The sequence below is a fragment of the Phocoena phocoena genome, chromosome 2 (assembly GCF_963924675.1).
Source record: "Phocoena phocoena chromosome 2, mPhoPho1.1, whole genome shotgun sequence".
Taxonomy (NCBI): Eukaryota; Metazoa; Chordata; class Mammalia; order Artiodactyla; family Phocoenidae; genus Phocoena; species Phocoena phocoena.
In genome coordinates, this window is record NC_089220.1 from 10,603,784 (window position 1) to 10,631,368 (window position 27,585).

General features: G+C 40.1%; 1 protein-coding gene across 3 annotated transcripts in view; it reads right to left on the reverse strand.

Annotated features, from left to right (window-relative positions):
- The window catches only part of UNC79 (unc-79 homolog, NALCN channel complex subunit), a 216,357-nt gene that overhangs the window by 126,395 nt on the left and 62,377 nt on the right, over nucleotides 1–27,585 (reverse strand). For all 3 annotated transcript variants that reach the window (XM_065871451.1, XM_065871450.1, XM_065871452.1), the window contains 4 exons: nucleotides 26,654–26,682; nucleotides 20,974–21,203; nucleotides 18,228–18,399; nucleotides 10,116–10,346 (listed from right to left, as the gene is read on the reverse strand). In XM_065871451.1, coding sequence (XP_065727523.1) covers nucleotides 10,116–10,346; nucleotides 18,228–18,399; nucleotides 20,974–21,203; nucleotides 26,654–26,682 — 662 coding nt within the window. The remainder of the gene's footprint in view (nucleotides 1–10,115; nucleotides 10,347–18,227; nucleotides 18,400–20,973; nucleotides 21,204–26,653; nucleotides 26,683–27,585) is intronic.

A 27,585-nucleotide genomic window follows, 5' to 3' on the forward strand; every position in this document is an offset into this window, starting at 1 on the left:
ATTAAAGGGGTCTCAGAAGGAGAAGAGAGAGAGAAAGGATCCGAGAAAATATTTGAAGAGATTATAGTCGAAAACTTCCCTAACATGGGAAAGGAAACAGCCACACAAGTTCACGAAGCACAGAGAGTCCCACACAGGATAAACCCAAGGAGAAACACGCGGAGACACATAGTAATCAAACTGACAAAAATTAAACACAAAGAAAAATTATTGAAAGCAGCAAGGGAAAAATGACAAATAACATACAAGGGAATTCCCATAAGGTTAACAGCTGATTTCTCAGCAGAAACTCTACAAGCCAGAAGGGAGTGGCATGATATACTTAAAGTGTTGAAAGGGAAGAGCTTACAACCAAGATTACTCTACCCGGCAAGGATCTCATTCAGATTCAATGGAGAAATCAAAAGCTTTACAGACAAGCAAAAGCTAAGAGAATTCAGCACCACAAAACCAGCTCTACAACAAATGCTAAAGGAACTTCTCTAAGTGGGAAACACAAGAGAAGAAAAGGACCTACAAAAACAAACCCAAAATAATTAAGAAAATGGTCATAGGAACATACATATCGATAATTACCTTAAATGTGAGTGGATTAAACGCTCCAACCAAAAGACACAGGCTTGCTGAATGGATACAAAAACAAGACCCACATATATGCTGTCTACAAGAGACCCACTTCAGACCTAGGGACACATACAGACTGAAAGTGAGGGGATGGAAAAAGATATTCCATGCAAATGGAAACCAAAAGAAAGCTGAAGTAGCAATACTCATATCAGATAAAAATAGACTTTAAAATAAAGAATGTTACAAGAGACAAGGAAGGACACTATATAATGATCAAGGGATCAATCCAAGAAGAAGATATAACAATTATAAATATATATGCACCCAACATAGGAGCACCTCAATACATAAGGCAACTGCTAACAGCTATAACACAGGAAATCGACAGTAACACAATAATAGTGGGGGACTTTAACACCTCACTTACACCAATGGACAGATCATCCAAAATGAAAATAAATAAGGAAACAGAAGCTTTAAATGACACAATAGACCAGATAGATTTAATTGACATTTATAGGACATTCCATCCAACAACAGCGGATTACACTTTCTTCTCAAGTGCGCACGGAACATTCTCCAGGATAGATCACATCTTGGGTCACAAATCAAGCCTCAGTAAATTTAAGAAAATTGAAATCATATCAAGCATCTTTTCTGACTACAACACTATGAGATTAGAAATGAGTTACAGGAAAAAAGAGTAAAAAACACAAACACATGGAGGCTAAACAATACATTACTAAATAACCAAGAGATCACTGAAGAAATCAAAGAGGAAATCAAAAAATACCTAGAGACAAATGACAATGAAAACACGATGATCCAAAACTGAAGGGATGTGGCAAAAGCAGTTCTAAGAGGGTAGTTTATAGCTATACAAGCCTACGTCAGGAAACAAGAAAAATCTCAAATAAACAATCTAACGTTACACCTAAAGGAACTAGAGAAAGAAGAACAAACAAAACCCAAAGTTAGCAGAAGGAAAGAAATCATAAAGATCAGAGTGGAAATAAATGAAATAGAAACAAAGAAAACAATAGCAAAGATCAATAAAACTAAAAGAAAAAAAAATTTAAATATTCCCCAAACTCTCAGAAATATAGGAAGCAACCCAAATGTTTTTCAAGTTCATGTGATTTAGAAACTGAGCAGAACCTTGAGCCCCCACCCCACCCCCAAAGACAAAGGCCCCTCTATGTCCCCTGCCTCTTGTTTGTAGAAAAGGTGAAGTCTCCCAGGCCTCCCTGAGTCACCAAAAAGCAGGCTCAAGTTAATGATTAGGACTAGAGAGTCACAGAATCTTTCAGTGTCTGGTGCACATTCCTGAGCTGTTTTACAGATGCTCTAACTGCCACCAGAGGAAGAAAGCTGACTGCATGATGACCAGACTGTAGCCATGACATAAGGTGCTCCACTTGAGCAGTACTGAGTCTATGACTAGCACATTTCTAAGAACTGGCCTCAAAAGAATGGTATTAACATTATTGCTCATAATTATCTATATCTTTGTGGGCATCAAAATCATTGTAGCTTGCTCTGCCCATATATATAAGTGGGCAACTAAAATTGTCAGCAAAGAAATGCTACAGACCCATGTCGACATCTGTCACTTTGAGAATACAGCGCCCTATGTCAGCATGAAGAAGTTACAGAGAACAGACCTTCACCCCTAATCCCACAGAAATGGAATGATGTCTGAAAAGTGGGAATTTGTAAGCAGCTCTTTTGCCCCTTTCCTGTTTGCCTATTTCTGTTCCCCTCAAACCTTATAGGAACGAGATCACTAGACAATTTAACCTAACTCCTGACTTATGCTCTCCTGAGTGCACACCATGCCTTGCCTAACCTGTGGATTCTTTCCCTGGATTAAAAGAAGCAAGAATGAAGAACTAAGGAGTTAAAGAATAACTAGCTCTCTACCCCCAGCAGCCCCCTTAGCAATCCTGCAGGCAGATCACGCAGGCAATATAACGTCTGAAGAAAGAGTCAGCCAGTCTGCACCCAACGGGGAATGATGCAGAACCCAACTTCCTGCCTCAATGATTCACTGAGATTCTTTCCCCTTTTTCCTTTTAAAAATTGTCATGGGGCTTCCCTGGTGGTGCAGTGGTTGAGAGTCCGCCTGTCGATGCAGGGGACACAGGTTTGTGCCCCGGTCTGGGAAGATCCCACATGCCGCGGAGCGGCTGGGCCCGTGAGCCATGGCCACTGGGCCTGCACGTCCGGAGCCTGTGCTCCGCAACGGGAGAGGCCACAATAGTGAGAGGCCCGTGTACCGCAAAAAAAAAAAAAAAAAAAAAAAAAAACTGTCATGGCTGAGCACAATCTTCCAACTTGGTCTTGGGACATGAGTTCACCTCTTCAGATTGCTGGCTTTTCTAATTAAAGCAACTTTCCTTTCTACAAATACTTGCCTCTCAAGTATTGGCTTTTGAGAAGTGAGCAGCCAAATCTGAGTTCAGTAACAATTTGTGTAAATCTTTGATAAATAAGACTATTTTAATACTGTTGGTTTAATAAAAACAGCTGCATCTTCTGAGTTATCAGCACTGAGTATGATATGAGCATACATTTTTATTCGACGTGGGTTTACTAGTCAAATAAGCTAATATTATATTTACTAGAGGTTTAAGATTATAAAATTTATAGATTCCATTTTAATCAAATTAAATTATTATTATGCAAAACTTTCTTTCAACAGTAATTGTGTGTTATAATATGTCTTCTTAGAAGTAGGTTCCAAAATCTTTTTGGTAACCTGAAACTAAATTTATATTGAGTTAAATAATAGATATTCATTGAATATCTAGATCATTTCTAAATAAGATAAAACACCAAAACATTAACTACCGAATATAAGTTTAATTTTATCTACTTTTGGCTTCTTCTTTTACAGAGAGCCAAAGCTGTTTGGATCTGTTAATAAATGTGTTCATTTTGCCACTCTGAGAAATTATACTATGAAGAAGCATATCCTCTAGAAGTTATGAGATAGTATAATCATAAAATTTGCTAGTATGCTACAAAATGCTGGTATGTGACAAGCAAATCACAATTGTTTACTTCCTGGTCTTCGTGGAAAAATAGAGGTTATTAAGTGTTGAAAATTATAATCAATATATAAATGAAACTTCTAGAAATAATAAGGATGAAGGAAAAACCTCTTTATGCAAAATATTCAAGGAATGAGGGGTGTTCTTGTCAAGGGAAAAGATTGTAATTCTGTCCTAAGGTATCAATAGTGGTTTAGAGGTTGTGTGAAGGCTTTCAGATGAGAAAGAGGAAAGTGAAGGACAAAAACCTGAATGAAAATATGAAGTTGTAAAGGAACTGTGTGTGCGGAGGGGGGGAACATGTCTTCATCATGTCCTCAATTATTTAAAAGAACCGAGTCTTCTCAATTTTAAATTATGCTAGATCCCATATTTACTTTTGATATCTGTATTGCCATTTTGATTAAATGGATAACTAAGTATCATTTCATAGTGACCTGTCATCCTGGTTAATTAAGTGTCCAAACCTTTTGACATTTTGACAACTTTTGATATTTTGCTTCCCCAGATCAAATCCTTATGCTCGCTTCGGCAGTGCATATACCAAAATCAAATCCTAAATAAAATCCTGATCTCAAATTGACTTTGAGACTTCTGAGAGGGCCTCTGGAAAACCTCAAAGGATTTGCTCTCTCCTAGTAAAAAGAGATGTTAAGCTAATTAGGTCTATTTAATATGTTGAACTGCATGAAAATCATGGTCAAATAAGAAGAGATTCTTAACCTTCCCTAGCTTATATCTGTATAGGTAAATGTTTTTAACATAAATATTCCAGGAATTAGATGTAATTTCTAAAAATCTGTCAACGCCTTTTTTTTTTTTTTTTTTTTTTTTTTGCGGTACGCGGGCCTCTCACTGTTGTGGCCTCTCCCGTTGCAGAGCACAGGCTCCGGAGGCGCAGGCTCAGCGGCCATGGCTCACGGGCCCAGCCGCTCCGCGGCATGTGGGATCTTCCCGGACCGGGGCACGAACCCGCGTCCCCTGCATCTCAACCACTGCGCCACCAGGGAAGCCCTGTCAACGCCTTTTTTGTCCACTATTATATTCTTATGCTATTTTGCCTGATAGTATACAATAATGGCATAATTTTATCATCATAATTCCAGTTGCTCTCATCAGATCTTTAATACAGCCATTTTAAGCCTTTATCATTCACAGTTATCGTTTTATTCCAGTGTTTTCCAGAAAGCTCTTACAATCGGCTACTATCCAGAATGCTTCATCTTCAGCGAAAAGGACTGTCTCTGAGACCCATGGCAAGGACTATAACAGGTAATCTGGGGTATAGACTTCTGATGGAATTGCTCAAGTAACCTTGAGACCGTGCTACTGGACTGAGTAAAGATACCAGAACTCTAGTGGAGAAGCCAATGGGTTCATAAAACTGCTAACCCAAGACCAAGCAGAACAAATAATTAATTACATGGGACTGAGTGAACTGCTGAAGGAAGATGATAATTTTTATGTGTTTTTTACTGCTGGCTCATTAATATTCTGTTTTCTGGGTATAAGATTTCTCTTAAGCTATCTATAACTCATGACTATTTAGTAGATTATACCTTTGTAAACAAAAGCAAAACATTTCTTTTTCTCCCTACCTGAACCTCCCAGAATTCAGAAACTCTTACAATACTCTTATTTATATGGCAATATAGCTATTTACACAAGTTCAGTAAGAATCTGTTCTCCTTGTAACAGGACATAATTGGAAAAATTGGTTATATTATCAAGGCTTTGACTGAAATGTCATACTTGAGAAAGATATGCATAGAATCAAATATGACCAGACAGCTTTAAGGAACTAAGGTTGACATCATGGAACCAATGCTTATAAAGCCCTCTTGGAAAAAGTCAGCCTGATACCTGACTTATGATGTTCCCAGCCTACAGGCAAATAAGAAAAGTCACTTCTTGACAGGCCCAGGAAACAGAGTATTTTGGGGATCTCAAGAAGAGAAATTCACCCAAATCTATAGGTACTGAAGATAAGTATGATGACAGATTGGCTTCCGAGCGTGGAGAGGCTTTTAAAAGTCCAATCTGAGGGACCTTCCTGGCAGTCCAGGGGTTAAGACTTCACCTTCCAATGCAAGGGGTGCAGGTTTCATCCCTGGTTGGGGAGCTAAGATCCCACATGCCTCGTGGCCAAAAAACCAAAACATAAAACAGAAGCAGTCTTGTAATGAATTCAATGAAGACTTTAAAAAATGGTCCACATCAAAAAAAATCTTTAAAAAAATAAATCAAGGGCTTCCCTGGTGGCGCAGTGGTTGAGAGTCCGCCTGCCGATGCAGGGGACACGGGTTCGTGCCCCGGTCCGGGAAGATCCCACATGCCACAGAGCGGCTGGGCCCGTGAGCCATGGCCGCTGAGCCTGCGCGTCCGGAGCGAGAGGCCCGCGTACCGGAAAACAAAACAAACAAACAAAAAAAAAATAAATCAATCAATAAAAGTCCAATCTGAGATTCTTTAAAAAACCTCCAGCAAAGCAAATTTTTAAAAGCCCATGTGGTCAAATACCATTTTTGCTGCACTTATACAAATAATCAGGCCAAATTTAATGAGACCAGATGTATGTTGTGAACAAGAACCATCTTACCTTGTTTTTCTTTGATCAAAATGGTGGTAATTGAGAGAGAAATTTTATGTTTCAACAGGAAACTATAACCCATCCTGTGGATTATCAGATTCTAGTCCTGTTCATTGTCTTTGCGCTATTTTTAACCTCTTTATAAACTGGATCCTTCTGTCTTGTACATTTTCAGCAATTAATGTTTCCAATTTTTCTACTACCCTCTTCACTTGGTGTCACTAAGAACTATAAAACCTGACTGCCCAGTTCCTTATTGAGACTCTAGGCTGTCTTGTCCCAAAGTCCTGTAAGCTGAAGCAGGACAACTTGACATAAACTTCAAAGGACTTATTGCTGCAACAGTTTAGGCCACTGAGGAAGTTCACCAAACATCCGCATCTTCCATGCTCTGCTCTAGGAAATAACCATGACCATGACACTGATGGTCTCATTCATCATCTAAAGATGCTTCAAGCCCAACATCTAGAAATCTTCTTGACTGGCTGCCCTTCGGACTCAGAAACTAGGTTTATTGTCTACTCTAACCACTAATCTTTGTTTTCTTTGTATTTCCTTGTTCTAATTTATGCTCTTTTCCTCCTTTTCAGATCTCTTACCTAGCATTTCCTAACTCAAATCTTCTTTCCAAGTCAATCAACCTAGATTCCTTTTTGTGTGAAACTTCTAGGGAAGTTACAGATAGGAGAAATGTGGGGACCCACTCAGACCCCCAGAGTTGGTATAAAGATTATTTTTTATCTTTATAAAGTGAAGATAAAAAAAAAAGTGAAAACATTTGAGCTAAAGAAGATGTAGAGAGAAACCTTATCTGAACTTCCCTTACCTGACTAAAGCAGAGCCTCCAGAAAAATATGGCTGCCATTAACCCCCTTCAAAGGAAGTTTCCTGTGAATTCAGCTGCCTTGGAGACAGGCTGCCCATTTCCATTGGCATCAAAATGCCCAAAAGAACTTTCCATATCTTCCCATTCAAGCCTCCTCCGGAATGCCTCCTCCCACCCCCACCCCCCGGAAGTTTGGTATATAAACCTTTTATCTCTGGTTATTAAAGAAATTACCGGTCAATGAAGAGTACTCCTGTGCATAAATATTAGTAAATCTTGTCTCTCCTCTTGTTAATATGTCTCTTATCAATTAATATGCAGGCTTGCAACCACTGAACCCAAGCTATAAGCGGAATAGTTTTCCTCCCAACATAATCACTTCTTATCTTTCAGAATCAGATCACACCAGTCCTTTACTATTCCAAAAGGAACGATAATAGAAAACATATCAACACAGTCAAAGAATGCCAGGAAATGGCATTCTTGGCACATTTCCATCATGCAAAAATCTAATTTTATATATGAGTCAGTAGGTGGCACCAAAGGAGAAAGAAGTGTATCTTGGTAAATGCAAAGAATGCTTTGACTCCTGGAAATCTAATAAAACCTACTCTTTAGAAGGTCTGTGCTCTGTTTTATCCTTAAATATCTTATTTAAACTGAAAACTGGGACTTCCCTGGTGGCGCGGTAGTTAACAATCCGTCTGCCAATGCAGGGGACATGGGTTTGAGCCCTGGTCCGGGAAGATCCCACGTGCCGCGGAGCAAATAAGCCTGTGCGCCACAACTACGGAGCCTGCGTGCCACAACTACTGAAGCCCACGCACCTAGAGCCCGTGCTCCGAAACAAGAGAAGCCACTGCAATGAGAAGCCACGCACTTCAACGACGAGGCCCTGCTCACTGCAACTAGAGAAAGCCCACGCGCACCAATGAAGACCCAATGCAGCCATAAATGAATAAATACATAAATAAATAAAATAAACTGAAAACTGCCTCAAGACTTCATTGAAAGTAAACCCAAAAATCACACAAAAAAATTAAAACTTAGAAAATACCTTGAAAAAAATTTCATATATTCCTGCCAGAAACTGATTCTAGATATCCATCTTGCTGGGTTAGACACAAATCATATTGTATTCAAGAAATATGATGTCTTACCAGCTGTATATCTGAAGCCTGTGATCCACCTTGGCAGAAGCAAGAGGATAAGCACAGAGAAATTTGTCTTATAAGCCAGAGAAAAAGGAACATTGTGGCAGTTCCTAAATCTTTTGGGCATTCCAGATGGGAGGGCAGGGACCATTCATCTCTAGAAATATATGTGAAACCACAGAAATTGCCCCTAGTCAAATGTTAGCCTTTCCACAGGCTGTAAACCAGAAAAGGACTGAGCTCTTGCCACCTCATGGAAAGGCTTTTTTATTTTTTCCTGTTTCTTAATAAAAATATTCAGCGATATCAGGAAAGAATATTTCCTTAAATTTCTTAAAGATACTTTGCACATTCATCTTGCCATTCTTCCCCATCACAAACTATCATCAGAGTGGCACATCACTTAAAATGTAGTTACTAAACTCACTTAGCTATAATAAAAATTAATATAAATAAATAAAAGACTAAGTTAAAGAGAGACGTCCCTCTTCTACAGTCACTGATAATCCTCTAGCGGCTAAGGTAGTGTAAGCAGATAGGGTAGGGTGTCCCCAGAGAAAGAGAACCAGGCATGGCTTTCTTGACAGAAAAGAAGCCATTTCACCTAAGCCATTTTGTGACCTAAGCCTGGCCACAATGCCTGCCCTTGGACAGGTCTCAGTAATTAATGATTTTAAGGGCAGGAACAAAGGAAAAGCAGTCAAGAAACAATAGTTCGGCAATAAAGCAGAGTCCTATTTCCTCCTCAAGAATATACATCACAATCTGATACATATTTTTGAGTTCTGCAGGAACTAAGCCCCCCACACACACACACACCCTACCAGGTAGAGGATGGTGACTACATGCTGAGACCCCAGACTGGTCGGAACCTAAGGAATGATGATGTTGACCTTTTCTGACCCCCTGACTTCTATCCACTAAAGTCTGGACTCTGTCCATCTTTGCCCCAATTCTATGCTGACTTCTCTGCTCAAGCCCCTTCATGAATATGCACAGACCCTTAGCTTAAAACTTCCCCAATTTTGCTGTTCGGAGAGACACTACTTTGGGAAAGATCCCTGGTGTTCTCCTCACTTGCTGCAAGTAATAAATCCCTCCTCCTCCAGCTCTTTGCCTTGGTTGTGTCTTTTGGCTCGACACCCACCAAGAGGCAAACCCAGTGTTTCTGTAACAATAGTGCTTCTCCCTAAGTCCTCCTCTCCAACAAGGTCCAAGCTGTAGGCCTTGATGAAAACAATTCATATTTTATAGCAAGACAAGAAAATTTTAAACATAAAATTTTTCTCTGGGCTTCCCTGGTGGCGCAGTGGTTGAGAGTCCGCCTGCCGGCCGATGCAGGGGACGCGTGTTTGTTCCCCAGTCCGGGGGGAATCCCACATGCCGCGGAGCGGCTGGGCCCGTGAGCCATGGCCGCTGAGCCCGCGCGTCCGGAGCCTGTGCTCCGCAAGGGCAGAGGCCACGACAGTGAGAGGCCCGCGTACCGCAAAAAAAAAAAAAATTTTTTTCTCTGCCCATTTGGGCCTCCTCCCTCCCCTTTAATGTGTGTTGTGCAACTGCATTAACCAGACTTCCTTAGGAGATAACGTTCCTTCTTAACCTCATCAAGGGTCACAATTCCTTAGAAGATAACTTCCCTTCTTGATCTTGTAAAGGGCCATGATGACCCATGACCCACTACGTGCTTTGTATGTGTAGATCTGGATTCTGTAAACTGTCAATAATACATCATTTGACGTAAAACCCTCTGTCTCAAAATTTTACATACCTGGGCTTTGACCTCTAATGGGCAGAACAGTCCTCAGAACTTTCTGAAAGACTCTCTCCTGGGTTATAATCCTCAGGTTGGCTCAAATAACATTTTCCATTTCTTTCTTAGATCGATTATTGATTATGTATTTTCATCGACAGCCTCCACTTACCCTGGCAAATTCCATTGGTTTGGGAAGAAGGCACATGACCATGACATCAAAGCGAACATCACATACTGTCTTCAACCACTTGGTGACAAACTGAGGCTTCAGCTTTTCCACTAAACTTCCAACTTCATCATCCATCATATATGCTGTGGAGTGAAACCACTGAAACACCATGGCCACCAGCCTGGCCAAGCTTTCCGTAGGGGTGTTCTCACTGGGCGTGCAGAGGCTCACCTGGAAATAGGTAGATCAGACTCTCCTTCAGCCTCCTTACATAATTATTACATGTTTGGTAAAAGACGAAAACAAAAGAAAGATGCCCCGTATAATCCATTTGAAATAGGCAGAGGTTTTTTTCGGGGTTTTTTTGTTGCTGTTCTTTGAACCCTTTGAATGCCCATTTATTTCTTTAAATTTTTGAACCACTTTAAGAATTACTGAAATATGATTTGTTTAAATTCTTATTAAAACTACATTTATGAGTAATTGAAATCTACCCCCCTGGACAGGAGTGACATAATACCACTGTAGGGTAACTGCTTTACCTCGTCCTTCTCTTCTTGACATCTGCTGCAGCCTATTCACTTAACAACAGGTAGAGGCCTTTTCTGGTTTTTGGTCTTGTTTTTGTTTTGTTTCGTTTTTTAATGTACAACTTGTCAATATTTGGCCAGGGAAACAAGTCTTTATAGCAACTGTATCTCTATCTTTTGGGCCAAAGTTTTTTTTGTTTGTTTGTTTTCTGTTTTTTGGGGGTTTTTGAATTTTATTTTATTTAATTTTTTATACACCAGATTCTTATTACTCATCCATTTTATACACATCAGTGTATACATGTCAATCTCAATCTCCCAATTCATCACACCACCACCCCCACCACTTTCCCCCTTGGTGTCCATATATTTGTTCTCTACATTGTGTCTCTATTTCCACCCTGCAAACCGGTTCATCTGTACCATTTTTCTAGGTTCCACATATATGCGTTAATATATGATATTTGTTTTTCTCTTTCTGACTTACTTCACTCTGTATGACAGTCTCTAGATCCATCCACGTCTCAACAAATGACCCAATATTGTTCCTTTTTATGGTTGAATAATATTCCATTGTATATATGTACCACATAATCTTTATCCATTCGTCTGTCAATGGGCATTTAGGTTGCTTCCATGACCTGGCTATTGTAAAGAGTGCTGCAATGAACATTGGGGTGCATGTGTCTTTTTGAATTATGGTTTTCTCAGGGTATATGCCCAGTAGTGGGATTGCTGGGTCGTATGGTAGTTCTATTTTTAGTTTTTTAAGGAAGCTCCATACTGTTCTCCATAGTGGCTGCATCAATTTACATTCCCACCAACAGTGCAAGAGGGTTCCCTTTTCCCCACACCCTCTCCAGCACTTTTTGTTTGTAGATTTTCTGATGATGTCCATTCTAACTGGTGTGAGGTGATACCTCATTGTAGTTTTGATTTGCATTTCTCTAATAATTAGTGATGTTGAGCAGCTTTTCATGTGCTTCTTGGCCATCTGTATGTCTTCTTTGGAGAAATGTCTATTTAGGTCTTCTGTCCATTTTTGGATTGGGTTGTTTGTTTTATTAATATTGAGCTGCATAAGCTGTTTATATATTTTGGAGATTAATCCTTTGTCTGTTGATTCGTTTGCAAATATATTCTCCCATTCTAAGGGTTTTCTTTTTGTCTTCTTTATGGTTTCCTTTGCTGTGCAAAAGCTTTCAAGTCTCATTAGGTCCCATTTGTTTATTTTTGTTTTTATTTCCATTACTCTAGGAGGTGGATCAAAAAAGATGTTGCTGTGATTTATGTCAGAGTGTTCTTCCTATGTTTTCCTCTAAGAGTTTTATAGTGTCCGGTCTTACATTTAGGTCTCTAATCCATTTTGAGTTTATTTTTGTGTATGGTGTTAGGGAGTGTTCTAATTTCATTCTTTTACATGTAGCTGTCCAGTTTTCCCAGCACCATGTATTGAAGAGGCTGTCTTTTCTCCATTGCATATTCTTGCCTCCTTTATCAAAAATAAGGTGACCATATGTGTGTGGGTTTATCTCTGGGCTTTCTATCCTGTTCCATTGATCTATATTTTTGTTTTTGTGCCAGTACCATATTGTCTTGATTACTGTAGCTTTGTAGTATAGTCTGAAGTCAGGGAGTCTGATTCCTCCAGCTCTGTTTTTTTCCCTCAGGACTGCTTTGTCTATTCGGGGTCTATTGTGTCTCCATACAAATTTTAAGATTTTTGGTTCTAGTTCCATAAAAAATGCCATTGGTAATTTGATAGGGATTGCATTGAATCTGTAGATTGCTTTGGGCAGTAGAGTCATTTTCACAATATTGATTCTTCCAATCCAAGAACATGGTATATCTCTCCAACTGTTGGTATCATCTTTAATTTCTTTCATCAGTGTCTTATAGCTTTCTGCATACAGGTCTTTTTGCTCCCTAGGTAGGTTTATTCCTAGGTATTTTTTTGTTGTTGTTGCAATGGTAAATGGGAGTGTTCCCTTCATTTCTCTTTCAGATTTTTCATCATTAGTGTATAGGAATGCAAGAGATTTCTGTGCATTGATTTTGTATCCTGCAACTTTACCGAATTCATTAGCTCTAGTAGTTTTCTGGTGGCATCTTTAGGGTTCTCTATGTATAGTATCATGTCATCTGCAAACCGTGACAGTTTTACTTCTTCTTTTCCAATTTGTATTCCTTTTATTTCTTTTTCTTCTCTGATTGCCATGGCTAGGACTTCAAAACTATGTTGAATAATAGTGGTGAGAGTGGACACCCTTGTCTTGTTCCTGATCATAGAGGAAATGCTTTCAGTTTTTCACCATTGAGAATGATGTTCGCTGTGGGTTTGTTGTATACGGCCTTTATTATGGTGAGGTAGGTTCCCTCTATGCCCACTTTCTGGAGAGTTTTTATCATAAACGGGTGTTGAATTTTGTCAAAAGCTTTTTCTGCATCTATTGAGATGATCACATGGTTTTTATTCTTCAATTTGTTAATATGGTTTATCACATTGATTGATTTGTGTATATTGAAGAATCCTTGCATCCCTGGGATAAATCCCACTTGATCATGGTGTGTGATCCTTTTAATGTGTTGCTGGATTCTGTTTGCTAGTATTTTGTTGAGGATTTTTGCATCTATATTCATCAGTGATATTGGTCTGTAATTTTCTGTTTTTGAGTACCTTTGTGTGGTTTTGATATCAGGGTGATGGTGGCCTCATAGAGTGAGTTTGGGAGTGTTCCTCCCTCCGCAATTTTTTGCAAGAGTTTGAGAAGGATGGATGGGTGTTAGCTCGTCTCTAAATGTTTGATAGAATTCACCTGTGAACCCATCTGGTCCTGGACTTTTGTTTGTTGGAAGATTTTTAATCACAGTCTCAATTTCATTACTTGTGATTGGTCTGTTCATATTTTCTATTTCTTCCTGGTTCAGTCTTGGAAGGTTATACCTTTCTAAGAATTTGTCCACTTCTTCCAGGTTGTCCATTTTATTAGCATACAGTTGCTTGTAGTAGTCTCTTAGGATGCTTCGTATTTCTGCAGTGTCTGTTGTAACTTTCCTTTTTCATTTCTAATTACATTGCTATGAGTCCTCTCCCTCGTTTTCTTGATGAGTCTGGCTAATGGTTTATCAATTTTGTTTATCTTCTCAAAGAACCCGCTTTTAGTTTTATTGATCTTTGCTATTGTTTTCTTTGTTTCTATTTCATTTATTTCCACTCTGATCTTTATGATTTCTTTCCTTCTGCTAACTTTGGGTTTTGTTTGTTCTTCTTTCTCTAGTTCCTTTAGGTGTAACGTTAGATTGTTTATTTGAGATTTTTCTTGTTTCCTGAGGTAGGCTGGTATAGCTATAAACTTCCCTCTTAGAACTGTTTTTGCCACATCCCGTCGGTTTTGGATCATCGTGTTTTCATTGTCATTTGTCTCTAGGTATTTTTTGATTTCCTCTTTGATTTCTTCAGTGATCTCTTGGTTATTTAGTAATGTATTGTTTAGCCTCCATGTGTTTGTGTTTTTTACTCTTTTTTCCTGTAACTCATTTCTAATCTCATAGTGTTGTAGTCAGAAAAGATGCTTGATATGATTTCAATTTTCTTAAATTTACTGAGGCTTGATTTGTGACCCAAGATGTGATCTATCCTGGAGAATGTTCCGTGCGCACTTGAGAAGAAAGTGTAATCTGCTGTTGTTGGATGGAATGTCCTATAAATGTCAATTAAATCTATCTGATCTATTGTGTCATTTAAAGCTTCTGTTTCCTTATTTATTTTCATTTTGGATGATCTGTCCATTGGTGTAAGTGAGGTGTTAAAGTCCCCCACTATTATTGTGTTACTGTCGATTTCCTGTGTTATAGCTGTTAGCAGTTGCCTTATGTATTGAGGTGCTCCTATGTTGGGTGCATATATATTTATAATTGTTATATCTTCTTCTTGGATTGATCCCTTGATCATTATGTAGTGTCCTTCCTTGTCTCTTGTAACATTCTTTATTTTAAAGTCTATTTTATCTGATATGAGTATTGCTACTCCAGCTTTCTTTTGGTTTCCATTTGCATGGAATATCTTTTTCCATCCCCTCACTTTCAGTCTGTATGTGTCCCTAGGTCTGAAGTGGGTCTCTTGTAGACAGCATATATATGGGTCTTGTTTTTGTATCCATTCAGCAAGCCTGTGTCCTTTGGTTGGAGCATTTAATCCACTCACATTTAAGGTAATTATCGATATGTGTGTTCCTATGACCATTTTCTTAATTATTTTGGGTTTGTTTTTGTAGGTCCTTTTCTTCTCTTGTGTTTCCCACTTAGAGAAGTTCCTTTAGCATTTGTTGTAGAGCTGGTTTTGTGGTGCTGAATTCTCTTAGCTTTTGCTTGTCTGTAAAGCTTTTGATTTCTCCATTGAATCTGAATGAGATCCTTGCTGGGTAGAGTAATCTTGGCTGTAGGTTTTTCTCTTTCAACACTTTAAGTATATCATGCCACTCCCTTCTGGCTTGTAGAGTTTCTGCTGAGAAATCAGCTGTTAACCTTATGGGAGTTCCCTTGTATGTTATTTGTCATTTTTCCCTTGCTGCTTTCAATAATTTTTCTTTGTGTTTAATTTTTGTCAGTTTGATTACTATGTGTCTCCGCGTGTTTCTCCTTGGGTTTATCCTGTGTGGGACTCTCTGTGCTTCGTGAACTTGGGTGGCTGTTTCCTTTCCCATATTAGGGAAGTTTTCGACTATAATCTCTTCAAATATTTTCTCGGGTCCTTTCTCTCTCTCTTCTCCTTCTGGGACCCCTATAATGCGAATGTTGTTGCGTTGAATGTTGTCCCAGAGGTCTCTTAGGCTGTCTTCATTTCTTTTCATTCTTTTTTCTTTATTCTCTTCCACAGCAGTGAATTCCACCATTCTGTCTTCCAGGTCACTTATCCCTTCTTCTGCCTCAGTTATTCTGCTATTGATTCCTTCTACTGTAGTTTTCATTTCAGTTATTGTATTGTTCATCTCTGTTTGTTTGTTCTTTAATTCTTCTAGGTCTTTGTTAAACATTTCTTGCATCTTCTCGATCTTTGCCTCCATTGTTTTTCCGAGGTCCTGGATCATCTTCACTATCATTATTCTGAATTGTTTTTCTGGAAGGTTGCCCATCTCCACTTCATTTAGTTGTTTTTCTGGGGTTTTATCTTGTTCCTTCATCTGGTACATAGCCCTCTGCCTTTGCATCTTGTCTATCTTTCTGTGAATGTAGTTTTTGTTCCACAGGCTGCAGGATTGTAGTTCTTCTTGCTTCTGCTGTCTGCCCTCTGGTGGATGAGGCTATCTAAGAGGCTTGTGAAAGTTTCCTGATGGGAGGGAGTGGTGGTGGGTAGAGCTGACTGTTGCTCTGGTGGGCAGAGCTCAGTAAAACTTTAATCCGTTTGACTGCTGATGGGTGGGGCTGGGTACCCTCCCTGTTGGTTGTTTGGCCTGAGGCAACCCAACACTGGAGTCTACCTGGGCTCTTTGGTGGGGTTAATGGCAGACTCTGGGAGGGCTCACGCCAAGGAGTACTTACCGGAACTTCTGCTGCCAGTGTCCTTGTCCCCATGGTGAGCCACATCCACCCCCTGCCTCTGCAGGAGACCCTCCAACAGTAGCAGGTAGGTCTGGTTCAGTCTCCTGTGGGGTCACTGCTCCTTCCCCTGGGTCCCGATGCACACACTATTTTGTGTGTGCGCTCCAAGAGTGGAGTCTCTGTTTCCCCCAGTCCTGTTCAAGTCCTGCAATCAAATCCCACTAGCCTTCAAAGTCTGATTCTCTAGGAATTCCTCCTTCTGTTGCTGGACCCCCAGGTTGGGAAGCCTGATGTGGGGCTCAGAACCTTCACTCCAGTGGGTGGACTTCTGTGGTATAAGTGTTCTCCAATCTGTGAGTCACCCACCCAGCAGTTATGGGATTTGATTTTACTGTGATTGCGCCCCTCCTACCGTCTCATTGTGGCTTCTCCTTTGTCTTTGGATGTGGGGTATCTTTTTTGGTGCGTTCCAGTGTCTTCCTCTCAATGACTGTCCAGCAGCTAGTTGTGATTCTGGTGTTCTCGCAAGAGGGAGTGAGAGCACGTCCTTCTACTCCACCATCTTGGTTCTGATCTGTCCAAAGTTTTAAATGTACACTTTCCTTCTGGCTATTAGGAATTGTATGTTAAGAAGTCCAAGACTGGCCTTCAGAAGAAACTGAATCAGGCACTCTCTGCCCCTCAATCAGAGTTTGGGACTAGAGCTGTGTCCCAACCACCTTCTGCTACTGGTTGTTAGCAGTGACTGTGGGCAAGTTGAACTGCCTCTCTGGGCTTCTCTGTCCTCATCAGAAAAATGAAGGGGTAAAATAGGCAGTTTTTAAATTGATGGAGGACCACTTAGCCTGGAAACTGTGTTCTTCTCTACAGAGAGAGATGGACTGTAAGAATTTCCCCTCGAGATTGCACCTCCCTACAAGCTTTTCCCATATAAGAAATCTGTTACATAATCTGCACTAGATACTTTAAACAAGTTAAGTCTACAAAGTGAAATTTCATAAATATCTTCAGTAAAAAATAATCTATATATATTTCAGTTCTAAAATGATCAGATTTAGCCAAGAATTTCCTATCAGTAATAACTCTGAAACATTAGAGCCCCCCCCCCAGTTCACGATATTATAAATAGACTTTCCAAAACTGCTCATCACTTAGTAATTCAATCATTCTGAAATAATCTCTTATTAAGCACTGAAGTAGCATTCAAGAATATAAAAAAATAAGTAAAACACTATCTCTGCCTTCAGGAGTTCACAATAGTAGTCAGTATGTCATTAGATAATAAGTTCTAGCAGCAAGACATGCGAAATCAACAATTAAACTGCAATTTGGCAAAACAAAACAAAGCAAAACAAAACCAAAAAAATGTGTGAAAGCATAAAAGAGATGTATCACTTTGGAGACTTAGCCCATGTCTCCAATGGACAAAAACAAAAGTCTGCTTTTCTGCAGAACTGGCAAATTCAGCATGCTTGGAACTTTGGATCTGTATGTTTGATCTTTCCTAAACGAATACTGCAGTTGAATCAGTCAATAGCAATCAAATTCCTTGCATTGGTTTGGCTATAATTTTTCTGGCTGTGTTGCAGACTTGCCATAAATACACAAAAAGCTCCACAGAGACTGAACTTTCAAGCAAACTTTCATGTCGATCAGATGAATGATCTGTAAATTATATTGAATCCAATATTTCACAATATACCCTAGCAACTTTCCCACTTGCTTATTGCCAAACTGTGCATTTCCAACAGTTTAGGGTCTGGCACAGTAGGTTCAACACCTGGCTATTCATTAGAATCAACTAGGGAGCTTTTTAAAAAGTTCCCAAGATTCTGGGGTGGAATCTGGGCAATGGCATTTTTTAAAAGCCTTCCCAGGTAAATCCAATGTGCAGTTACTGTCCTAGAGTACAGAGTCCCTATGCTAAGTTTAATTTTTCACTATTTACTATTTACTTCATTAAAAAGAACAGAAGAAATTCCTCATCAGCGCAATGTTGGAATGAAACATAAGAAAGCAGAGAAGAGTTAACTTCTTTTCTTACTAAGAACCATATCCCAAATTGACTGAGTAGCCGCTGGTCGTGTTTATCATCATCTTTGTTGTCAAAGTCAGCGTGATCCAGGGAATGGTGGGAGGAGGAGAGGCCCAGCTGCCGCCGGCGATTGAGCTCATGTTCCCGCTGCTCAGCATGGAACTCGGCTTCTTTCAACAAGCTGCCAAAGGGGAGAGATTTCAAGTTAGACTGCCAAAAAATACATTCGAGATTATGACCTATTCAGAGCAATTACTTCATGAGTACTCAAGCATCACTCATTGCTCTCCTTTAAATGGGAAGGAGCCTAATTTCCTTACTATTTTCTACTCCATCCCCATTTCAAAGATGAACAAACTGAGACACAAAGAGGCTACTTCCTCCAATCAATTAGAATCAAGCAGAACTGATGCCTTCTGGCTTCTAGTTCACCAACCATCCCACTATATGTCAATGCTTCTCCTATATCTAATATGAAGCTGTGTGGACATCAAATGCATAATACAAGGAAAGACTGAGGAACTGGTACCCAGATGGAAAACTATTTAATATCTAGTATTCAAAGACCTGACAGTGAGCAACGAAGATTCCTTTTTCACTTGCTAAGCAAATGACAATTTAAAAACATAATACCCAATGTTGGCAAGGGTTTAGCAAAAACTATCAGTTTCATACAGTGATGTATGAAATTCACATACACTCTTTGAAAATCAGTTTGGTAATGTATCAAGCACCATTAAAATATTCAGACCCTTTGACCCAGTCAACCACATCTGGTCATCTACCCTAAGAAAAAATATATACGAACAGCACTATACACAAAAATAGTTATCAGAGTTATTTTTTTTTTTTTTTTTTTTTTTTTGCGGTACGCGGGCCTCTCACTGCTGTGGCCTCTCCCGTTGAGGAGCACAGGCTCCGGACGCGCAGGCCCAGCGGCCATGGCTCACGGGCCTAGCCGCTCCGCGGCATGTGGGATCCTCCCGGACCGGGGCACGAACCCGCGTCCCCTGCATCGGCAGGCGGACTCTCAACCACTGCGCCACCAGGGAAGCCCCAGAGTTATTTTTAACAGTAAAAAACAAAAAGGAAGAAACTGAAATATCTACTGGTGGAGGAAAATAAGCTAGATAAATATTATGTAGGCACTAAAAAGGATAAATGTGGAAACTACACAACATGAAAAAGAGCTAATGGTATAAGGTTACATCAGAAAGAATGTGGATACACTGTGATTACAGTTATATAAATAAAATATGCATTTGAATAAACCTAGAAGAACATGTGCAAAAGTGATGATGACGACAGCAGTATGGTTGATTTTTTTTTCTATTTCCAAACTTTCTGTAATGTTTTATTTAGCAAACATTTACTGCACTTCTACATGTATCAGCCACTGGGATAAGAGAAACAGAAGACTTAGTCCCTAGCTTTAAAACTTGCATTCTGGGGCTTCCCTGGTGGTGCAGTGGTTGAGAATCTGCCTGCTAATGCAGGGGACACGGGTTCGAGCCCTGGTCTGGGAGGATCCCACATGCCGTGGAGCAACTGGGCCCGTGAGCCACAACTACTGAGCCTGCGCATCTGGAGCCTGTGCTCCGCTGCAAGAGAGGCCACGATAGTGAGAGGCCCGCGCACCGCGATGAAGAGTGGCCCCCACTTGCCACAACTAGAGAAAGCCCTCGCACAGAAACGAAGACCCAACACAGCAAAAATAAATAAATTAATTAATAAACTCCTACCCTGAACATCTAAAAAAACTTGCATTCTAGTATTTTTTCTTAATTTTTAAAAGTCTTGCCTCAGTGAATATTATACAAAAAGAGAACAAATCTAGAGGTTATCACTTCTAAAGCTTCCTTTTTTGTGTGTGACAGAAGGAGAAAAAGCCAGAAGCCTGCAGGATCAGGCCCCCGCCTTACTCCACAGCCTTCTGGTTTACTCCAGTACCGAATTATCTAGAGCTCTCCCATCCTTCACTGCTATCAGTCAGGTCTGGGACAGCCTTATTCCCACCTCTCACTCTGACTGGCGCCTCCACTTCATTCCCCTAAGACCCCCTACTCTGTGTTGTCATTATGCTCACCACACTGGATTGCAATTTCTTTCTTCTGTTTTTATAGTCCCTACATGGGTAACTTGAAAGCAGAGGTTACATTTTACTCTCTTCTGTCTTCCAAGTGTCTGATACATGCCTGGCACATAACTGGCATTAGATAAAAATATTTGTTGAATGAATGAATTAAAACATCGTCATTGCAACATTGTGGAAGTTGAGCTGCCTGGCTGAGGGCACTTGAAGTTGAATTAAATTTGCACATCTCGGACTTCCCTGGTGGCGCACTAGTTAAGAATCCGCCTGCCAATGCAGGGGACGTGGGTTCAAGCCCTGGTCCGGGAAAATCCCTACATGCCGCAGAGCCACTGCGCCCGTGTGCCACAACTACCGAGCCAGCGCTCTAGAGCCGGCGTGCCACAACTACTGAAGCCCACGCGCCTAGAGCCCGTGCTCCGCAACAAGAGAAGCCACCGCAGTGAGAAGCCCGCACACCGCAACGAAGAGTAGCCCCTGCTCGCCGCAACTAGAGAAAGCCCGCGTGCAGTAGCAAAGACCAATGCAGCCAAAAATAAATAATAAATAAATAAATAATTTTTAAAATAAAAATAAATAAATAAATTTGCACATCTCAATGTGAACAGGGTGGCTCAAAGCAAAGGCAGTGTTTTCAGGGTAAGTTTCTGATGACGCTGTTACCTAATCACCGCCTCCACGGCGCAGACAAGTTCCTCGGCACCACATTCTCGAGTGTTGATGGGTGGAGGGGAGGTCTGATAGAGGTGGGTCTCCGAGGCAGCTCCCAGTTCGTTACTGTGATGATTTGAGTGGCATCTTTTGCAGTACCGAACAGGCCTGTTTCCATGACGACCACAACACCCTGCTGAAAAGCAGGTGACAACAGCTCTTCTAACGTGGGAACTGCAGTTCTAGAAGAAAAAGAGCGAAATCAATTAAAAGTCACCACTGAGGTAAATTTGGCTACTAATTGGAACAAATGGAAACTTAAAGGGCCACTGGAAGTGGCAGCACATTTCTGAAGTGCCACTAGTTTCCAAAATGCAGGTCATCTCTAACCAGTGAGATTTCAGCTATAGTTAAAAATAAAGGTGAGAAGCGGTTTCTATTAGTGTGAGTGGTAGAAACGTTCTAAATATGAGTGAAACTGTTGAAAAGTCCTCTGTAAAGTGACCTCAGCCATGGGGCATGGGGGTCTTCCTGGATTATTTCAAGTTAGCATTTCAAGAGTTTTCAGCAGAAATATGAAAAAAGAGTAGAACTGTGGTCCAGAGAGAGTGCATCACAGCACATCAGAGTCGGAAACAAACAATTTTAACCCCTAAAATAAACTTCCAAAATTATTTTATCCACCACCTAAAGAGCCGATTTCCACTGCAGCTCATCTGTCCTTGGTGCATTCAAGGACAGGCAGGGAGCTGTGTTGCACCGAGCTGATGACCCCAAAGCTGGCCTGTCCATCCCCACCGGCACTCTTTCTATCAAGACCTAAAGAATATGTCAGTGGACACCACAGGAACATCAAAACACAGCAAGAACCATTCACAGACTCAGCGGCTGACATCAACCAGAGGAAAGGAGTCAACAGATGAAGTGAGAAAAGTGGTGCAGTATAAGAGAGATTCTGAAGCTCAGGGGGGTTTATTATCAGAGCTGCCCTGACAAGAAGCAGGGGAGAAAGGCAGCGGCCACATAATGCAATTTGAGGAGCAATCAGGAAATATCCCTGACCTCTGCACAAAACTGTGCCCAAGCCTTTTAGAGATGTCACCACCACATAATCAATGTCTTGTGTCAAGAGAGCATTTCAGTCTTTCAATAGAGCTTATTAAGATGGAACATACTGAAAAAGAATGAATATATGTATATGTGTAACTGAATCACTTTGCTGTACATCTGAAACTAACACAACATTGTAAATCAACTATAATCCAATAAAATTTTTAAAAGATGGAATATAATAGGGGAAATAATATCCTAAGCCATCATGAACTCAGGGCTTGAGGAAGACTGAAAACCTTCCATGACAGATATCTTGCGAAGTGCGGAGACAGAAGAAGGAAAAAGGCAAGTACAAAACCTATATCCAAACATTGACAATGTATTGAATTGCCTATCGGAACAACCATCTCAAAGTAAGGCTTGTTCCACTTCGATTTTAGCACAAGCCTTTGGATACGAGTGCTGGGAAATCTCATTTTCTGAACAGGACCCAGGTCAATAAATCATAAAAGCAAGTTTAAATTTTTTATGATCTTTTTTCCCTTTTATTAACAAGTTTTTAAAAATTATTTGTTAAAATACAGTGTGCTTCCTCTGCATCTGAAGCCCAGGTCTTCTTCAGCATCCAAGTCGGCCCTGACTTCTCCAAGTGAGGTGTCTTTCCTGCTTTGTGCCTTTTCTTTCTCTTTCACCTACTAAATTTCATTCTGGAAGCACATGAATCCTTACTGGTTTGGGGCTTCTCCAAACCAAACCAAACCAAACCCAACCACATCACTAGCAGGGTGGGTTATATCGGAGTACATTGTTAGTGTTTATTTCTTCCTTTCAGTTATAGTTAGTCTTTGTTCCTCTGGGATTCCCACTGTTACATAAACAATAGGATGTGGATATGGGTTTAGTGGGTAGTTATTAGCTATAATAAAGTCCCAACGTTTAAGGCCTGCAATTTCCAATCCTATTTTCTGGTCACAAATTATTTACATTCTTCCCACATGCAAATTCCTGGCTGGAGGTCCAAGGTCTTCTTGTCTAAATTAAGTCCAGCTGTGGGTGAGGCTCTTTTGGTTTAGTTCCTCAGATATGCTTTCATGAGCCTTGAATCTGGATGGGCTGTGGCTGCTTCAACCAAGAGAGCACGGCAGAAGTGATACTCACAGGACTCCCAAGGCAAATTCTAAAAGGACATGCAGCTTCCAACTTGCTGTCTTAGAATATTCTCTCTTCAGAAGCTTCCTCATCAGGATACTCTTAGAACTGTGCCATGGTCAAGGCACATGGAGAGGCAATGTGTAAGTCTCTACTCTAAGCCCAGCCTTCAAGTCACCCCATCCCAGAGCCCAAACATACGATCTAGATGTCTCTAGGCAATTCCAGCCCCTAACTAGTCAAGTTAGTCTTCCCAGATGAGGCCCCAAACATCATCAAGCAGAGATAGGCTGTGGAGTGTGTCCTGTCCAAACCCCTGACCCTCAGAATCTGTAAGCATTATTAAATAGTTGTTGTTTCATGCTGCTACATTTTGAGTGATTTCTTAGGTAGTATCTGGACATACTGTGTATGTTAGTATCTGGAATATCAACTAAAAGTCAACCTGCCTTATCCCATGTGCCATCAATTCTAAATAATATCAGCAATAAAATACTTTGCCCCTAAATAACCTTTGGATGGTCAAAGTTCTAAACAGTTGCTGTGGTTCCTACTAAGTTTTAATAATATATTTCCAAGCCACAATCAGTCCTAAACCCTGTGGACTCAGCTACATGCATGCATTTCAAAAGTAAATTAGAGAGATTTCCCTTAGGTTCAGATTCAGCTGGGCATGTTTTCAAAGGTTCGCTCTAGCCACTCTGTTTCACTGCTTTGAATTTTAAACATAAATAAATAATTCCAAGCGGTCTCACAGAACAGCAGAATTCAATTATTTCAATAAAGCATCTGTCTCTTGATGCTTATTTGATACAATTTTTTAATTTATTTTTTTACTGAAGTATAGCTGATTTACAATGTTGTATTTGATACAATCTTGATGTTTATCTCAAACCTACTATTCAACTGTAGGAATATGTAGTACTGAATATGTAGTACTGAAAGACACAAACTTTGCCCAAAGCAAGCTCAAACAATTCTGATCTATTAGGAACTTAAGGAAAGTTCTCCAAATTAACTTTCATATAAAACACAACATTTATTAAAGGATAAGTAATAAAAATGTGCTAATTTTAACCTTATTACTGAAAATAATTTTGTCATATAAAGGAGGGGAGTGTTAAAAAATGATCCACCCTGGGTGCCAAGTATGTTACGTATACCACCAGAGCCAGGAAATGCCAATTTAGAAATAAAACTGTTTCTCATCCTAGTCTCTCCAGCTTGTAAAAGATTCTCAAAGTAGGAAATAGCCTCGGAATAAAAATGAAATCAAAAGTATGCTGAATGACTATATGATCCCTTGTTAAAACTTCAGAAAGCTATATAAGGCGATGCCCAGTTGAGCCTTTCAGCTAGAACAGGGCTTCTAATAATGTTAAGGGCTGAAATGCCCAAAGTATAGAAGGCATTTCTATACTCAAAAAGAATTATAGATGTGCCTTTGAGGGCACTGAACCCCAATTAGATTCACTGAAAATCCACAAAGTTTTAAAGAGAGGCATACTAGCAAAAGTACCACCAGCAGACCAAACGGGACAGACACAGTTCAACACGAAAAGAGGACTATGGAACCCCAACTTCTACATACAGGAAGCAGACTGAGAGGGTTACTCAGCTGCAACATGGGCCATTTCTTATTATAAAGGAAAGATGTCTTAAAGAGTGGAGCAAAGATCCCAGGAAAGAAATGACTTAGGAAACTATTCCCAGGAAGCAAAATCAGATCCTAATCAAGGCATATTTGCTATTCCTTAAAGACAGAGGAACTGTTGACATGTTCCTGGCTGGAGCTGCTATTGACTAGTAACAGCTATCTGCGTCCCCTTCCTCTTTCTGAACAGAGGTCTATTGCTGTTATCCAATCCCTGTCTCGCATTTTGTGTTGGGTATGTAACTTGCCTTTTTAGTTCACAGGTCTCTGGTTCAAGAAAATTCGTACCCGAGGGGTTTCATCAGTGACCAGACCAGATGCAGATCATAAGACAATGGACTTTAAGCCTGAAGCCATAAATGGGTAAGACTTTTGGAGGTCTTATAAGGTGCTGAGAGTATTTGGTACATGGAAAGAATGTAAGTAACGATGCCCAGAGGGTAGATTGTGGTACATTAAATATGACCACAAAATTCTTGCTGCTCCTTCTATAAAGAGGAGGAGTCTATTTCCCCACTCCTTGAAACTGAGCTGTCCTTTGGCCAATGGAATGCAGCAGAAGTGATGCTGTGTTAGAATAAAAGGTATATGATACAAACTATGATTTAGAAATTAGTAATGAGTGTTCTTCTTTCTAGAGTATAATGCTTGGAAACGCAGCATCGTAAATGTGATAAAACATAACATTGAACATTGTAAAAAAAAAAAAAAAAAAAGAAGTGATGCTGTGACTACTGAGCTTCAGGCTCAAAAGGCCTTGCAACCTCCTCTCTCATTTTCTCAGAACACTGATACCTTGTGAACAAATCCAGCCTAGCCTCCTGGAAGATGAGACACCTAATGGAAAGAGGGAGGGCCAGACACCCCTGTCATCCCAACCATTCCAGCCATCCCAGCTGAGGCCCCAGACATGGGAGTAAAGTCAGCTGGACCCAACCAGTTGCCAGCAAAGCCACTAACTGACTGCAAATATCAATACATGAGTGAGCCTGGAGGAGTTTATCAAGAGAGCTACCCAGGCGAGCACCACAGCCGATCCACAGCATTGTGAGCAAACACATGTTTGTTGTCATTAGCCAGTACAGTTTAGGAGGGTTTATTAGGTGGCAACAGATAACTGAAACAGCCCTCCAAAGGTATCCACTCATAAACAGCTCCCAAAAAGCGTAAATGACTTGTACATAGTCTCATAGCTAGGTGGGAATAGAGCCAACCAGAACCCAAGTATCACAACCAACTAGTGCAAAGTCCTTTGTATCACACCATACTATCTTCTCTTGTACTTTTCAACAACTGGAGCAAGAAAAGAAGATGGAAATGGCTTAGGGAAACTGTCATGAACAGTGGCTGTTCAAAAGTGGAATCGTTAACTAGAGATATCATTCAACTTACATATAAATTAATATTTTCCATATATACTTGGTCTGGGTATGTTTCTGACACACACATATTGGACTATTTGCATTCCACTTCCAAACAATAAAGACTTTTAGCAAACACGATCAGCCTTTACCAAAGTTAAAAGTTGCATGTATTGCATTGTCACTCAAACCTTTTTGTATTTAGACTTCTATCCCAGAGTTACACATATGCTTTTATTTCAGATTACTTTTCAGAAACACTGTGCATAGATGGGTAAGCAAAAGCAGAAATGTAAATAGAGACCATCCAGACACAGCAATCTTGCATGCTGAATTATTTCCTTTCCCCCTTCACAAATACAGTGACATGTACACACTGGGAAACCATGGTGCAGAAATGAGGCAGATGTCAATGAATGAATTTACATACAAACACAGCAAATCATGCCCCACCACACAGATGGTTTGCTCTTACCTTCTTCTGACATATAGCAGATATTTCAGCTGTAAGGGGAAGGTACACAAAATATCAACAAAGAAAGAGAGCCCGTTTTAAATAAGGGCAGCCACCAAGGTGAGCAAAAAACAAGCTTAGTAACACAACCTCCAGACTTGGCCAAAACAGCTTCTCCCTTCTCTCATAAACTGTCATCTAGTTATGTTTAATGAGGTTAAAATTACCTGTGGTATGTTTAATGAGGCTGCAAATATTTTCACCTATCCTTAGAAATAATTCAATCTTCTCAGACGTGACTTAGAATTCAGATCAAATAACTTTAACCTCACCCCCTCATTTGACAGAGAAGAAAATTGAGGGTTACATGGCTTCTTCAGAGTCACACAGGCCATCAATGGTACAGGCCAATCTGGAGCAAATGTCCCTGGATTCCCTGTCTACTGTTCTTCCATTATGCTATGACACTGAGTTGACGTGATATGCTTAGGGTTTCACCATGGAGATGATTTGCTATATCAGAACTACAGAAAAAAACTTAACAACTTGGATGAATTAGACTCAAACTATCAACTTACATCAGTCCTTAACTAGTGCAAAACCAGCTGCAGGCTTATTTAAGAGAAAGCAATTTCAAACCCATGGATTGGCCAGCTGGAGTAAGGCTGTCAAATTACTTTAGTACTTCAGGATTGACTTTAATAAATGGATAAAAACTCTTTTCAGTGGGCATACCAATTATTTCCATGAAAACTGATGCTTGAGAGTAATTGAAAATAATTTTTCCAAGAATCTGTTAACATTTCCCATGAAATAGTAAGTGCTCAAAAAATAGACTAAATGCCTATGTCACAATTTATTTAAAAGATCAAAGATAAATGTCTCCCAAACTCTGTCTGGAAATTATGAATTAGCGGATGTCAAATCAATGAAATTAACAACTCAGTTGTTAA